The sequence below is a fragment of the Saccostrea echinata genome, unplaced genomic scaffold (assembly GCF_033153115.1).
Source record: "Saccostrea echinata isolate AGI-Se365-2 ecotype Australia unplaced genomic scaffold, CSIRO_AGI_Sech_v1 ptg000023l, whole genome shotgun sequence".
NCBI classification, from domain to species: domain Eukaryota; kingdom Metazoa; phylum Mollusca; class Bivalvia; order Ostreida; family Ostreidae; genus Saccostrea; species Saccostrea echinata.
This window is the reverse complement of record NW_026889772.1, coordinates 5920455-5938446: the sequence shown is the minus strand read 5'-3', so window position 1 is coordinate 5938446 and position 17992 is coordinate 5920455. Positions and strand designations below refer to the sequence as shown.

Here is a 17992-nt window from a genome sequence, read left to right as displayed (position 1 = left end):
TATGTTACAGTGTCTACTTAGGACCAGAGACCGTTGTCTTTAGTGTGTATTTTGTCCATAGAAATGGTGGTTATTGAGTAATTCTATATTAGATTTTTATACTTTCTTTGGGTGACCGTGTAACGCACCCCTAATAATAATATCCAGATTTTTAAATTAACATAACGAAATGAATTGTTGTTCTATTTCAGCATGTGGGTCTTCTGGTACGACAGTTGGTGAGTCGGATCCCAATTCTTTTAAGGACTATGTAGGATCGCAATCAAGTAAGATATTTGCAACATGTATACGATCTCACGTGGAATCAGTCTCGAAGTTCATTAATGTACCTAACGTTCTAAGACTTATAAAACCTTGGTTTATTTTGAAGATGTGGGGTACTTGGTAGAGGACCCGGATTATCAAGTCGGTTGTTGTGGTATTGTAAACAAATGGGAGTTTTACGCTAAAAGAACCGGAAATCTGGACTGCCAGATCTGGAGGAAGACTTCAGCCAATCAATACACGCTAGTAGGCAAAAATAGGATAAATCCCGGATGTAAGTCAGATTGCTGCATTGAAAGTCATGAGTTTAGTCATTTCAGGCAAGTTCTACGGTGTTTCCATTAAATAAATGAAGCAATATAATTATTACCTTTGGTTTTTCAGGGTTTAAAATATCCTAAGGATTGAGGCTTTGATACACTTATATAAAAGTGATGTTATATTTGTCGACAGTAATGATTAACGTTTTGAAATAATTGAATCTTCATATAAACTACATTCTTAGTTTTGTTTGAGACGTCTTATGAATTTTCGGATAAGGCATGTTCCTCGAAGATAATGCTAGTTCCATTGTTACAAATTTTATATTCACTTTTTCCTGGTAAACCCACAATTTCAGGAAATGGTCACATATGATTCTTTGTCCTGTACCTAAGTCGTGAATTGACAAAGAACATAACACTTGCTTTGCGTCATTGCATTTTATATCAAATTAAAATTAGATTAAAAACATGATGCAACAGTTTTGCTTTATTTTTCAGCCGTTAGAGAATATCTCTATACAGTGCCACCAGCTGATACCATCAGTGTTAAACCAGGGGACTATATAGGATGGTATGCAAAAACAAACTGAGTATATCATTAGATCCCAAATGAAACAAATGAATGGTAAAAGCTGTCTTTAAAAAACGTAATTTTACGGTAAAATTAATACTTGCATAAAACATACCCTGTTAGTGTTGTTATTGTTGTTTATAAGAATTTACAGCAGACCATGTTCGGTTAATTTTACTATCAAGGATCCATATACATTAAACGCTTCAAAAAAGATTTAAGAATATTTTTTTTGATCGCCATCATCAGTTTGTGGCAAAATTTTATCACCTTTGATATTCTTATAGTATTTGATAGAATATTGTTTCATCTGTTCAAATCTATTCTAGGTATACCAGCACGACAGAAATGGTCTCATACAACATATTAAGTAGTTACCCGATTCTCAACAGACGTAAAACCAGCCTGGGGGACAAGAATACGGGGGACATTGTAGACTGGAGTAATGTCAACCCCCAGTCTACCGGAAGTAACCGCCAATACGCCATCAGAGCCATCGTCAAACGAGGTAAGTAAAGCAGACTGGAGGAAGGTCAGCCCCAGTCTACCGGAAGTAACCGTCAGTATGACATAAGGGCCATTGTCAAACGATAAAGGTGTATACTAGACTGGAATAATATTAACTCCAAACCACCGAAAGTAACCGTCAATACGCCATCAGATCGAGCCATCGTCAAAAAGGTAGGTATACTAAACTGGAGTTATGTCAACCGGAAATAATCTTCAGTACGCCATCGTCAAACGAGGTAAGGAAACTATACTGGAGTAATGTTAACCCACAGTTTACCAAACGTATGAACTTCTCAGTAAGAAGTCCACTAGAATTGATTATTTCGCGATTGAAATGTTCTCGTATTTACTAGAACCTTGAAATAACAGACTATGTCATTACTGTTCTTAATTAAATTACAAACATTTAAACACTAAGAGTAATTATATCATTCAACCTTTTTTTTCGAAACAGTCCTCTATCATGGCCGTAGGAACCGGGTGGGGGGGGGGGGGCACGGGGCCGTGCCCCTTTCAATAATTTTGCCAGTATATAGAGTACTATAGAAAAACATAGATACTATATGCTTGTGCCCCATCAATAAAAAGTCTGATGACCATTTTTTTGGCTTGTCAAAGAATTTTTGGAAGTTGATAGTGCCCCCCTCAAATAAAAATATATGGCTTTGCTCCCCCTCCCAAACTGAAATTGCTTCCTACGGGCCTGTCTGTAACTTTATCCCAAAACATGGCTATTGCCGGGTTGCAAGCGATTATGTTTCGATTTCAGGCTAAATGGAATTGATATAGTAGCGAAGCAACGCATTCAAGACTACTCACTACTCAATTTGATTTCTGATTCTGAAGTCAGTAGCCCATATTGGATGAAAATAAATTTATAAAACCAACTTGGTGCATACACCTCAATTTTTAATTGCTATTGCTGATGTAATCTTTAATTCTAATGCAGGAAACACTCCACAGTTTTCTTTCGGGACTTCCACTACCGTGACTGTTCCGGAATCCACGACTTCCGGTGCTGCGGTGTACGTGTTCACTGTGACGGACTCTGACTCCCAGGACACACTGACCATGGAGCTCGTCTCCACGGACAACTCTTTCTTTAGTCTCGATGTTACAAACAGTAAATAAATTATTTTTCTTTTTAAAAATATGTTTGAGAAAGGATCTGGTGAATTACATGTAAATGTAGAAATGTGGCCTCAACCTCTATTGAGTTAAAAAAAAATGAAGATAGAGACAATTTTTTTTTTTTCAAGAATTCGAATTTTTAGATATTAATGAAAGTGTCTGTTGTTTTAGAACAAATCGTAACTACACAAGCCGACATACCTGACCAGGCTGCTTACGTCATGAAGGTCAAAGTGTACGACGATTGCCGTCTAACACAGACAGGAACCGTAACTTTGACAGTCCCGAACACGGTACGTCCCCTCGACACGGAAGATTGAAAAGAATTCAATTATTATTTATTTTTTTAAAAAAAATCACTGATATTAAATGAATTGCTTATTCTTTAATCTTTATACTCATTTTTTATAATAAAGGTTCATATAAATAAGAAACGTCCTTTGACAAACAATAATTTGTGTAATGATCCCTTAGCTATTATTTTCCACATTTTTCATTCATGCATGTATATTTAAATAGGCACAAGTCACATGGACTATGCTTTGCCTACATTTCCAAAAAAAAAATCATTTTGAGTACAGCAATGTAAGATCTTTTGTAAATCTTATCCAATATTCGTTTTCGTTATTTATTTATTTGCCGTATTAGGCATTGACGATTGATAATCTGCCGAGCACGGGGTCAGTAGACGAAGAGGAAACCTCCGAACGGAAGTTGCTAGATTTAACCGTCACGGAACCGAACGATGGGTACACGTGCACGCTAACTACTTCCAGTGTACCATTCATCGTAAAACAAGTCAACACGGCAAATCCAAGTAATACTTCTTTTACAAAGCTGTTTCTGAATTCTGAGGCTTTATTCATTTATTTATTTATTTTTTAAATCTTTAAATGTGATTAAACACTTTTTATAAAATGAGGCGATCAAACTGTATTATTTTTTAAGATTAAAAAAGCCATGAACGAATTAAAAATACTAAATATAAGATGGAGAATTTTTAAAAAAAAAAATGTGATAGGTAAAGTGTGTTAGAGTTACTTCGCTTTTTCCAGCGTATGGCGTGTACTTGATAGACTGGCCCCAGCTGAACTATAACACACGTTCTAGTTACAGCCTTAGTATTCAGTGTGAGGACGGATTGGCGACGGCCAGCGGAACATACACGGTGACCGTCAACAAAAACAACAATCCTACCATTGACAACACCAACTGTAAGTAATTGTAATTCCAACTTGACAACATTGTGAGTAATTTAAACCCCAACATTGACAACACCGACTGTGAGTAATTCTAATTCCACATTGACGACATTGTTAGTAATTTAAACCCCAACATTGACAACACCAACTGTGAGTAATTCTAATTCCACCTTGACAACATTGTGAGTAATTTAAACCCCAACATTGACAACACCAACTGTGAGTAATTCTAATTCCACCTTGACAACATTGTGAGTAATTTAAACCCCAACATTGACAACACCAACTGTGAGTAATTGTAATTCCACCTTGACAACATTGTGAGTAATTTAAACCCCAACATTGACAACACCAACTGTGAGTAATTCTAATTCCACCTTGACAACATTGTGAGTAATTTAAACCCCAACATTGACAACACCAACTGTGAGTAATTCTAATTCCACCTTGACAACATTGTGAGTAATTTAAACCCCAACATTGACAACACCAACTGTGAGTAATTCTGATTCCACCTTGACAACATTGTGAGTAATTTAAACCCCAACATTGACAACACTATAACAATGAATAAATTTAACCCACCATTGACAACACATACCAAGAGCTATTCTATCACCGCCACTGTCAAAACTAACTGTGAATAAATTTTAACATGATAACACTAACAGAGAGTAATTTGAATCCTACCAATAGTAAACTGAGAATTTAATCTCATTATTGGGAACAATTCCTGTACAAAATAAACAATTGACATCACATAACTGAACATCGTAATTATAACAATAACTGTACATAGTAATTACCAAACCACTGACAACAATAACTAAACATCGTAATTACAAATCATTGACAACAATAACTAAACATCGTAATTACCAAATCATTGACAACAATAACTGTTACCGGGTTCACAAAGTAACAAATATTGTTGGTGTTTCAATCCTTTATATATCCAATATTCAATATTAAACAGTCTGAAATAAACACAGACATTATTTAACACACAATAACACACCCACATATAAAATACACAAAGAGAGATAACTCTTCTTGTTTCTTAATACTCACTATTCAATAAATATTTCTGGCATAAAAACTAATTCTCACTTTAGTTTAATATTGAGATTATTCCTACAAAAACTATAATTAACTGTATATGATTTACTTTCTTTGTATATTGTAATTCTTATAAACTTCAGTGAATAAAATACGACAGCAGATATTCAAATGTAAGTCACTACTATTAATGAAATAGATACGTTTCCCGTTATGATTCACATAACAATGGAATGTAAATACATAATATACAGATTCACATTACACCTAACATGATACAAACATATACATCACATATCTTACCCAATATATGGTATCAGACCCTTGTTATATATACAGCAATTCAGCTACATGTACATCATATCAAGTGGATCTGAATAATAACAAATATCATAATATACTCTTTACTTATTAATTTATAAAAAAAATGATTCACACATTCACTTTTACTATTCATCAAATGAATGTATTTATAATATTAAAATCAACTGACCTTCTATGGATAAATAAAGTCCAAGATCAATATATCACAAGAACTGAATGACCAAACTGATCATTCCAGACTCAATTTGAAAAATAATAATATTAATAGAAACTTCAAGATAAAAATCACATGACTTAAACTTTCAGCCAACCAAAACAAGAATTCAATGATCCATGAAAAACTGACCAGAACTGATATGGAAATCCATTTCTGACATATTTAAATAGAATGAGAATAAATTTATGGAAAGCTGTTACTGTAAATGATAAATGTTTTAAATAAAATTTATTTTATAATCTGTTAAAATAAATCAACTCACACACTACTACATAACTAATCATCGTAATTACCAAATCATTGACAACAACAACTAAACATAAAGTACTTGAATTACCAAAACATTGACAACAATAACTGTGCAAAGTAAAAACCAAACCATTGACGAAAATAACTGAACAGAAAAAAGTCATTGACAACACTTACTGTGAAACAGTTATACCATACTTATGAAAACACTGAACATAAGTAAATTCATCTGCGCATTGACAACACTAGCCGTGAGTTATTTCAACTCCAGCATCGGCGACCATTGACAACAATAACTTTGAATCATTGAAAACATTGGACTATTTGTGAGGATTTAAAACCCATCATTAATAACACTAAATATTAGTAAATTTTACTATACAATTGACAAAAAATAACTGATTTTTTTTCACCGTTGACATCATTATCTATTGATAATTTAAAACCACCAATGACAATAGAACGATTCCGAAATTTTAATTACGGAACAATCATGCCGAGTTCTCAGTTAGTCACTGTTTACATCATGTGACATCAGTTGTGTTTAAATATTGATATTGTTATGAATCAGCCGAGAGGAGAAAAAGACAACTTAAGACAGTGAACAAAGTTAATATTATGATAACCATTCCTCATCCAATCTAATTAGAGAGGGAGAATTTGGGAGGCAATAAGAGGTTTACCATAAGTTAAACTGTATAAGGCCTACCTCGAAGAGATGCTGACCTCAAGCATAGAGGCTAGCCAAAGTTATTTGCATTGACGGAACAGATCGTCGTCCAGGCTGCTATACTAATTGTCCGTTCTGAATAAGGCACCCTACAGTATATGAGGTAATTCGAGGGCGACAGGGCTCTGGTGTTAAAACCACCAATTTATCGTTGCTTGCTTCTGATTATTATAGTGAGAAAAAAAACTGTTATATTTTACCTAGATAAGATTTGGACTTGTTTGCATATTTCGGCAGTCCACTAGAATATCATACCAGTTAGTTCCAGTCAGTTATTGTTGAACATCCCAAATGCTGGAATTGACCAGGTACGATCCCAGGATTTAATGAAAATACGTTACAACAACACTAACTGTTTTAATTCAAACCCTTCCATGACAACACTAACTGTTTTAATGTAAATAAACCAATGACAACACTGATTGTTTTAATTTAAAACCCATCCATGACAACATTATTTTTTTTAAAATTTAAATCCACCAACGATAACACTAACTTTTAATCAAAACTCTCATATGACAACACTTACTGTTTTCATTTAAACACACCAAGGACAAAACTTTTAATTTAAACCCTACAAAGACAACACTGTTTTAATTTAAACCCACCACTGACACCACTTACTGTTTTAATTTAAAAGCACCATGCAATGCTAACACCAATCCACGCATTGACAACATTTACTGTTTTGATTTAATCCGACCAATGACAACATTTTTTTCATTTTAAACCCACCAATGACAACACTGACTGTATTAATTTGAATGCACCAATGACAACTCTGCGAGTATATTTCAATCCATCGTTACGACAATAACTGTAAATAATTATATATTTTGTAAGAAAACACGAGTTGTGAATAATTTTAACCCCCAACCCTGACAAAACATATTGTGAATAATTTTAATCCTACCATAAAGAAAACTGAATGTTCCTATTAGTAATTGTAACTTTACAATTGGCAACAATTGTGAATAATTTTAATCTCACCTTTTACCACAATTGCTAACAGTGATCTATCTCAAAAAAAAAATAAATAAATAATACAATATAAAACACGGACCCCTGGAAATTCCAGGAGGGGTCAGGTGCCTAGGAGGAGTAAGCATCCCCCTGTTGACCGGTCACACCCGACATGAGCCGTATGTATTGATCAGGTAGACGGAACATTCCGTCGTCATATTCAGTATGAAAACAAAGGCCTCGCAATTGGAATGAGCCACGTCAGACAAAATACGACCCAATAACAAGTAATATTTGATAACAAGATCATATTAACGACGAGAGAATTTACGAAATGCTGACTTTAAACGAAGTTGTTGACATCCCAGTTATCTGTCAGAAGCCTACCTCGGTTTAAACACTGATCGTACTACATAAATAAGGAAAGTTGATGATAGAAAAGCTGGTTATCTCGTCTGTCATACATTTTAGTTGTTAGTTGTCCCTTAAAGTCTATAATTAGTAAATCATCCAAATATGAAACAGATATGGCAGTACATGTAGTTTCTTTTTTTTCAAGTTCAATGGGATATATTGAGTCGGCATATGAATAGAGGTAACTAATGTTAATTGATAATACGTCGTCGATATATTTAAATGTCGAGTTGAAGGCCTCAGCAAGTGTTTCCTTCTTCTCATATAGAAGTTTTTGAATAAATTCAGCTTCATAGGAATATAAAAACAGGTCGGGTAATAAAGGAGCAAAATTATTGCCCATCAAAATTCGAACAGTTTGTTGGAAGACCTGGTCACCGCAAACGATGTAAATGTTTTGAATGAGGAACTCCAACATTCATTTAAAATCAAGTTCAGAGTTCAACTTCAGTGTGTAGAATCAGAGTGATTTTTAACAAAGTAATTTTATTGATGACCAAACATAAGAAACGAAACTTTCCGACTTCCCTTTTTATTGAAGAAGTAGTTGTCTGTGATATCAAAAAGCTATTTTTTTTAATTTATCTAAGGGAATGGTTGTATAAAGTGAAGAAAATTTGTACGTTGTGATGTAACTGACTTTTGAAAAATTTGACGTGTTTTATTTTTGTAAAAGTTTACTTTTACTTTAGAATTAACATGTAAATTATACAATTTCTAGAATATGTTGTAGCACAGTACGTCTGAAGTTTTTCCTTTACAGCAGTTCATATTTTTGTAAGAAGAAAAGATAGAGGCTTGGTAGAGCATTTGCTGGACCCAGCAATGTATATCTGTTTGTAAGAAATTTTATGAAGTTTAGGAATCCGGTTTAGGAAGGGTAGATCGACTTCACCTTGGTTGACTAGAATATTAAAAGCATTAAACAATGAAATGTGATTTTGAAGAATTTCTTTCTTAGAAAGTGAACTGTGAGTATAAGTTGTATTTGCAAAGGTAGAATTAGTAAAACCAAGTTCTTCTAAAATACAGTTATAATAATGAGCCTTATTTTGTTAAAAAACACTCTGATTGTACACACAGGTACTCAGAGGTTTATATGAAAAAGATGCTTGAGTTTCTAATCGACAATATCTATGTAGTTTTTGGAGATCAGGTGTTCCAACAATCTGTCAGAATCCCCATGGGTACCAATTGCGCCTCATTATTAGCAGACCTATTTTAGTATTCATATGAAGCAGAATGCATTCAACAACTTAAACGAGGGAAGAAGAAAACACTTGCTGTTGCCTTTAACTCGACATTGAGATATATATCTACGACTTAGTATCAATTAACAATAGTTACTTTCATTCATGTGTCGACTCGATATATTCCAGTGAACTTGAAATAAAAGATATCACGTCTGTTTCATATTTTGATATTTTACTAGAGAAAGGCGTAAATGGTAATCTAACAACAAAACGTTATGATAAACGTGATGACTTCAATTTTTCTATCGTCAACTTAGTTCCCTTACTTGTGTAGCGATATACCCTTTTGGGGTTTATGTTCTCTCAGTTGATTCGATAGGCAAGAGTATCCTCGACGTACGAACAATTTCTAAATCACGGTAGGCTATTGACAAACAAGTTGACGAATCAAAGAAATCAACACTCGTATGCTCGATACAATGACCTTTTCAGTAAGTATAATCTCTCATTAATTCGAATGCTGACTAAAGTTTTTCATACCAATTGTTAGACCATTATTTACACACTGAATTGTCTACGGATTTTTCCGTTTGCCCGATCAGGACAAGGAGCACACGGCGGGTGAGACCGGTTGGCAGGAGACGCTCATTCCTCCATGGCACCTGATCCCACCTCTAACGTTTTAGAGGTCCTTGTTTGCTCTGCTTCTGATTTGTATAGTTTGATTGGACTGATGAGTTTGAATACTGTTCGTTATCTCCATATTGCATTCCTTACAAACAAAGACGATGTTGTTACAAGTCTTGTCTGCTGGAACAGTCTTTCTAGTCTTTCTAATTCTTTTTTTACCTCCAATTTAGTGTAAACGGAAGGATAGATGGTTCGCACATTGCTTTTTAAATTTCTTATATGATTCTATATTTTTAAACATTTAATCCATTCTGACAAAGTGTCCAGATCTTCCTTTTCATGTTTAGCCCAACGTTTGGCATAATCTTCGACAGAATTTATAAAAGAAATGAAGTTCTGTCGCCAATTAAAAGATCGGGTTTCCCTGCATTTAGACCCTTTTAGCTATAATGGCATCAAAAGCAATTGGCGCATCCAGCGGGACAGTAGTTGAAGGAAACACATAAAGGGATTTTGTTTTAGATGTTCAATATCTAGGCACTGTACGGTTTGCTTATATTTGGAAAAAAAATGGAAGCAAAAGTTTGGGAATATCTGTAGAAAATGCAGGAAATACAGCATGTTTTATGATTAAGAATGTTAGTATTGTTCACAGCATCTATTCATTTGTTGGCAAATTTAAGTTTAAGGAAACGACAGGTTGAGTCAGAATTATCTTCCGATATACATGGAGGCTTTAAAAGCCTGTGCTAGGCAACATCCATAATCACAATTGCATTCTGCAGTTGAAGAATCTAAGTATGGACTTGCTGTAGCTTCTTCAGGCAGTCATTTAAAAAAAATTCATATGAACCGAGTAGAGTTAGTGCGTATTTAGATCACAGAATGCATGGTTTTACTCATTTGCTCATACTCATTTTGTTTACTCACTTGTATTGATCTTTTTTCAGGGATTGTTTCCCTTGATGCACTAACGGCTAAAACGAGTGACGTCATATTCACTGTGAGTACAACAGACGCAGACAGTCCACAAGTGACGTACTCTATTTCATGTACACCCACTGGATGTCCATTTGATATCTTAAACTGTAAGACAATTTTAAAATAAAATACAAATATATAAGAAAACGTTTTCATATCTCTTTTGAATAACAGTGCATGCAAAAACATGGTATTCTGTTTTCAAAAAAAATAAAATAAGGTTAAGAAATCTTTAAGAAAATAGCTACTTAGTACATAGATTTAAGGTCAAAAGTTTGACAAAACAGGAATTTCCAAAGCGTTTCATTGACAACAGAGGCACTTTTTACACATAAAGGATTATTGTAATTGTAGCTGGAAAAGTAGTTTTAACTGATCGTCTGCTTCGACACTCCAGAGCAGGTTATAATGTTGACGTCACAATCTCAGACGGACGAAATACAGTTGGGCCAAGAACCATTGATGTAACAATATCTAGTAAGTCAAAAAGGACTTTGATTTTTTTTTAACATTTGATAATCCAAAAAGGAATACTATATTCTCGAAGAGGAGTATTGCATGATTACAAAGCACAAAACATTTTTAAATCATTTGCAGATATAAATGATGACCCTGTTTTATCAAACCTTCCTACGTCCGTCAACGTTTTGGAGAACTCGGCCCTGGGAACTTCGGTTTTCCAAGCTTCTGCAACCGACACAGATTCGTCCGATCCCAAGGTGTTTCGAGCATCCTTTAATAAGGATTGGGCTGACAAGTATTTCAGAGTAGACAGTTCAAGTAAGGAAGATTTTTTTTCAAATAATTTTTTTACAAATAGTAGACATTAACCAGTGCACGCAAGGAGATGTGAATCAATTGACAAAATGAAATCAAAATCAATGGAGCTGAACATTTTAAGCATTTAAAGGAGGAAAAAAAGTTTAATTACGAGGGGTAATATGTACATTGTAATCAGGTGATAAAGATGAACTTATTCCCTCAAATTAAAAATTTTTCTCGCAAACACTGAAAATCTTCTTTACCAAAGGGTTTCCGTTCCATTACACACCCCTTACGGAGCGGATTATCCATAAGAAGAAAATCCCCCCCTCCACCTCTGCCTTAAAAGAAATGCATTTGGGTAGAATTTATTTTAAATTCAAAATATTTCTAAGTCTGATTTAGTTTAGTGGGCAATACCTCCCTCGCTAGAATCCATTATAAAATGATTTATTTTTTATTAAGAAAGCTTAAATTCATTGGTGAATCAAAAACATTCATGTAGTAATGTTCAACTTTCACCTGCATATGGTGTTCATGTCTCCAGACTTATCTGATACTCAAGAGCATGCTCCGAGTATGATCAGTTTTTAAACCGAGGCAGTATACTGATTAAAAATTGATGTTACAGAGATTTCAACCTCGTTTTAAGTCAGCATATCATAAATTCTATGGTCTTTATAATCTTATTAGAAATTGCAACCTATCTTAATTGACAGACATATTTCATACCAATTATGAGGTCATTGTTTTTATACTTGATTTGACTACAGATTATGCCATCTACCTGATCAATATAAAGGGCTCACGGCGGGGATGCTTTCTCCTCCTAGGCACCTGATCCTACCTCTGGAATTTTCAAGAGTCCGCTTTTTATGCCCTTTTCACAGGCATACATTATTTGTATTTTTTTTTTACGAGATCGATCACCGTTCGTCATATTTTCTTTGTTCGTTCTGTTCATAATTCAGTAAATTCGTTAATTAGAACCCCCACCCCCACGGTTTGCGCGTGAAGGGTGTCATATTCATCTTTATACTTTATGTTTTTTCAATATACTGTTAACTTATTATGAAATGAAGATTTCTGTTTATTTCATGAAATAGAAATTTTCTGTTTCTCTCTTACTGTTGTTACTCATTATAATTATTTGTAATATAACGTATGTAATTCAGCCTTGTTATGGCCCCCCTTTATAATAGTCCGACTATTTTTTAGTCCGACTTATCTGACAGCGGCAAGGATACTGCAAAATTAAAGTATTTTGAGTTCAGATTCCGGAATTTTAAGAGCTTTGATAGTTAATTGTATTTAATGATAAATAATTAATTTCTGTTGATAATTAATTAATTCTATAAGAGAAAAGATAAGTTCTTCTGATTTGATAACTTCTGTTAGGTACAATGTTTATGATATATAAAGGATGTATTCACTATTACAAAAGAATTGACCTATAGGAGAGAACAATTTCCCGGAAAAAGTGACATTTAACGAGGTTGGATCCTGATATTTAAAGTCTTAAACTTTTTTTGTCAAGTATATTTTTAGTTTCTACACACATAGCTTAATTAAAAATCAAAACAAAAAATGGGTGTCAATATGCTTCTTTTGGCGCTACAGTACATTTAATATGACCTTTTTGCACTGAAATTTGTGTCTTAATCAAAAATCACATCTTCGCACGTTTTTCCCCCAATGTTAGTATCCAAATAAATCATGGGGCAAAATAAACTATTAGTCTATTTAAAATAAGACACATTAAAATTGTGACTAAGTAAAAGTTTCAAAATTGCTCAGCATAATCAATTATTTGACCTTTCTGCACTCACAAAATGTGATTTTTCTGGCATTAAAATTTTTAACAAGCAAGAAAAATATTTTAAAGTCTTAAACTTTTGCTGACTTTAAGCAGATTGATCAAAGTTATCTTATATATTAAGAAAAGAAAAACAAAAGTGGCGGTCTATGATGTAAATTTTTAGATATTACTAAAAATGTGTTAATTCTATGTTAAAATTGGCTTAATTTTTTCCTGGACTTTCAGAATATATTTACTATATTTGTCACAATATAATGAAAGAATTCAAAAGAAATAGTTTGATAGATATTTCAGAACCAGAATAAAACATTTCACAGCAAAAATCAGCTCTGTTTGCAACCAGCATGGAAAAATTGGAATCTAAACTTAACAGTACTGTATATATTTCAAAAGGGAAAAAATTGATCATTTTCTTCTACAAAACCTTCCGCCACAAAATATAGTCCCTAACTTAATCCTATTTGAATGGAATTTAATCGCGGTTTTTTCATTGAATATAGTTTAATTTGCATTGTAAAATCCAGATTTAATGTTAGAACTTAAAAATGATGCAGAATTTTAAAAATAAAGGTCCAGACCAAAATCTGCTCAAAAGCTCAGGATCGAATCTCCTTAAAAATCAATCTTTATTTGTTGTTTTCTACCGTATATATGTCTAAATTTTTCAAATTTGAGTTTTACAACTAAAATTTATTATTTACAACTTCACAATAAATCTCCAAAGTTGGCCGAAACACCATTTTGTCCGTTAAAGCGTTGATTTTTGCATAAATTTTGGCCAAGAAGTCCTTCAGGGCAGGCCTGCCCCTGAATAAAATTGTGATATTTTGATAGGTTGGGATGTAAGGAATAATTTAAGATAGGAATTTTTTTAGGGGCACCCCTGCCCTAGGGTCGAAATTCACAAAAAACCTACAAAGAATAAGTAAACTTGATTTTGACAATCTGCTTCAAATTTATACCGTTCAATCTTGTAGTCAGATTAGCTCATTTGATATACTGAGTATGCGCTGCGCTGACTTTTATATCGTGGGTACTTTATTTTTAAAGTGGGGGTTCGAATCCACCTGTTGCCACACTTTTATAGTTTTAAATTTTTGCCTTTTCAAAGACTATTTTAATTTTTTTTATAGGCTTGTGTGTGTTTCTTCAATTATCTATCCTTTATGCATTCCCATTTTTGATATAAGAAACACTAGAGAGAGATCAAATCGTAACAGTCCAATATACAGTTGTCAGTCAGGCGGAACAAGTCTCAGTATAGCACACTTTCTCCGAGGACAAGAATAACTCACTCTGTGTTACTCGATACAGGTATTCTCGGCAGCATTGAGCTGCGATGAATTTCAATTGTATATATTCCTTAGAATTTAATCACATTGCTTTTATTCTGTCTGTGCTACTAGTGCTTGTCTGGGTTACATGTAGTACATGTATGTTACGTATTGCTTGAATTATTTGAGCTTAATATATTTAGAATAACATACGTGTACTTTTGTTTTCAGTCAATATTTTAAGATCTTAAGTTTTGAAACAGTAGGGCTACATATATCAGTAACTGTACTCCCTTGGATTTCATTTAGGCCCATATGATTTGCACACATTAATTGCATGTTTTTATTATATCCAACTGAAATGTGTTGTAAAATAAATAGCGTAGACATAAAAAACAGAGTTCCAGAGACAGTAGACATTACCATTATGTGCAATGAGAAGTAAAGAAAAATATCAATTATTACATTTGGAGATAACAAACTCAGAATTCAATGAAAGTGTTCCTCCTACCTCTACTCACTGAAACAAAGATTTATGAAAAACAAATTGTTACATGTATTCAGCCTAATGTCATTAATCGTAACGGAAATCGACAAACTTGTTGTAGAGAAAAAAACCAAGCCCGGTCCTATAGCTCAGATCCCTATTTATATAGGAGTGATCCTTTAGCATAGTACAGTTCCCTCCCGATTTACCGCTATTAAAGCGCAAAAATGGAATCCATAATTATTACAGGATGTTACAGATTATAGATTGGTAATAAATTAGTAAGGGTGCTTCTGAATAGTTTCTTTGACCTTTCAGCTGGTATAGTCTATACCTCCAGCAGTAATAACATAGACTACGATATTCTCCCCAACCCTCCCTCATTCCTAATATACATCACAGTGACAGACGGCAAATGGTATGACACAGAACACTTGTCCATTCAGATTCAGAATGTGAACGAGGCTCCGGTGTTCTCCCAGTCTCACTACTCCACCTCAAGGACAGAAGGATCGGTAGGTCACGTGATATTTTGCTGTATGTCGTGGTGTATTGTTGATGTTGTTGTAATTAGTCTATTTTTTTCTGCAAATCCATATTGTAAATAGTCGCTTATAATTATGTATACACACTGTTTGTTTTGTTATAACGAAAATTGATAATAAAATTAAAAAACAAGAACTTGAAGCTAAATCTATTCAATAAAATACGTTTATGAACACTGTTATCAGTGACATGTGAATTGATTTAATTTCTAAGGATGGTAGTGCCTTTCCTACACCGAGGTATAACGTTTTGGACCCAGACAGTGGCAGTGGTGATACAAAAACGTATTCTTTAGACTGTGGCAATGATACCTATCGGTTTTCAATTGCATCAGGTACTGGAACGATCAGCTTTAAAGGTGATTATACACTTGATGATGGTACCTCACCGGAAGAGGTAAACTGTACCGTGATAGTCACTGACACTGCGGGGCTGAGCGATACTTGTGACGTAACACTTCATATTCGTCACAACAACGATTTCTCTCCTTCATTTCCCTATTCCAGTTACGCCTTTACCGTTCAGTCGTATGAAATTGTTGGGAAAATAGTGCAAACGATACAAGCTGTTGATCAAGATCTTTCTTCACACAATCACGGCAAATACTCCTATTCTCTATCGCCTAGCACACGTTTTGACGTACTACAAAATGGAAGCATATACATTAAAGACCTCAGTGGCCTCTATAATACTGCAGCGACGATAACACTAACACTAACAGCAACAGATCTGGCGAGCCGCTCGACGTCAGTTCCGGTAGTAATAACCATTCCAAAATATTTCACCACGGATTCTCCGTATTCTACAGACCGTCCTTATTCCTTCTTGGAGAAATCCACCGATATGGCGTGGTTTGTCCCAGCTATGGTCGGAAGCTTTTTCTTTGTGACTTTTTTAGGCTTTTCTTGCTATTTATGCTCTGTGGATTGCAAATGCAGAAAACCAAGGTGTGATTGCTGGTAAGAACGTGTCCAAACAAAAACAGTACAGCAAATATTTATATCAGAGATCCAATATTTATAACAGTGCTGCAATATTTACAAGTGTACTACAATATTTACGTGTATACTTATAACTGTTGAAAAAAATTCATGTCTCTCAGCAATTTTTTCTTGTGCTATTTTCATTTTATATGAAAACATACTGTCATTAGTATTGCTGAAAAAACCTCTGTTTTATTAGGCTGCTAGTTATGTGCATACTTTAACATACGACATATAGCTTTGTGTTCTCATTATTATAGTAAAAGGAAGAAAGTATGGCGACCTAAACCTGTTCAGGTGGTGTTGCCTAAACCGAGAGAACTACCTGCAGAAAGACCGAAGCCTAAGGAACCTCCCCCAAAGCCTAAACCTGTGAAAGAAAAACCCGCTCCAAAACCGGAAGTACCGCCTCCAAGAGTACGCTCCCCTGTGGAGGAGAGAAGTATGTCACCTATCACACAAAAACAAACAAAATGTACACCAGTTTCTCTCTGTCTTTGTGGAAATGAATCGTGCAGACGACATATCTTTTATAGTACTAAGTAAAGCATTTCGTTTACTTTCAAATTCAAAATGTACATGTCAATTTTGACTGAAATATTATATAGTAGATTATATATCCTCTGTATAAGGTAACATCTACTGAATATTCCTTTTATTTCTCATGAAAAACCATTGAAACAATAAAACAGAGCTGAAATCTCCAAAATTTAGTGAATTGTTAAAAGTAATGTTTTCATGGCTCTTCAGTCAATGTGACTACAGATCGATGATACATTATTACACATACTTATTTAGATAATTTAAAGACAGTATAAATATTAACAATAAAATGATAGTATTTTCTGGGTTTAATAAAGGTTGAAATCACTGCAGAAAAAAATACACGGTTGTGTACCTTTTTTGTAATATTGCAACCTTTATGCCTCATATAGTGTAACAAAGAAAGCATGTTATTGTTCAAATAGTGCCCTAGATTTCAAATGTTAACCTCAATATTTTTCTTCATGTATCAATCTTCTTCAGTTGATGTCACGTCACCAATATATAGAGTGTCTCCACATCCAAAACCAAATAGAGATTTTGAAACGAAAGCACCAGCTCCCGCAAATCAGTTCAGCCCACCTCCACCATACTTCTCTAGACAAGGGACGATAACTGCAGAAGTGCACAACTCAGACAGGGGGTGGACTAATTACTCTTCTGATGATCACAGTACATATAGAAGTAACCAAATCCATCACAGAGACGGAGTAAGCGAGGATCATCACTTTGTTGAGATTGAGGAAGAGAAAATACAGAAACCAAAAAAGACATATGAATTCTGGACAGATATGACATACAATTAGAAAATTTAATAATAAACTTTAGGCCTTGGAAGCAGAGAAATATCCTTTTCTTTACTAAAGATGGACATAAA

At 34.1% G+C, this 17992-nt stretch overlaps 1 protein-coding gene across 1 annotated transcript; it reads left to right on the top strand.

Moving 5' to 3' along the window:
• Positions 1-169: 169 nt before the first annotated feature.
• LOC133191628 (protocadherin Fat 4-like) lies at positions 170-17921 on the top strand. The gene is made up of 15 exons (XM_061327374.1): positions 170-266; positions 371-538; positions 1026-1098; positions 1428-1606; positions 2558-2731; positions 2911-3032; positions 3388-3556; positions 3795-3953; positions 10671-10808; positions 11056-11178; positions 11299-11481; positions 15362-15558; positions 15803-16548; positions 16833-17014; positions 17599-17921. Exons 1-15 carry the CDS (start codon positions 170-172, stop codon positions 17919-17921), a joined length of 3033 nt encoding a protein of 1010 aa, XP_061183358.1.
• Positions 17922-17992: the final 71 nt, after the last annotated feature.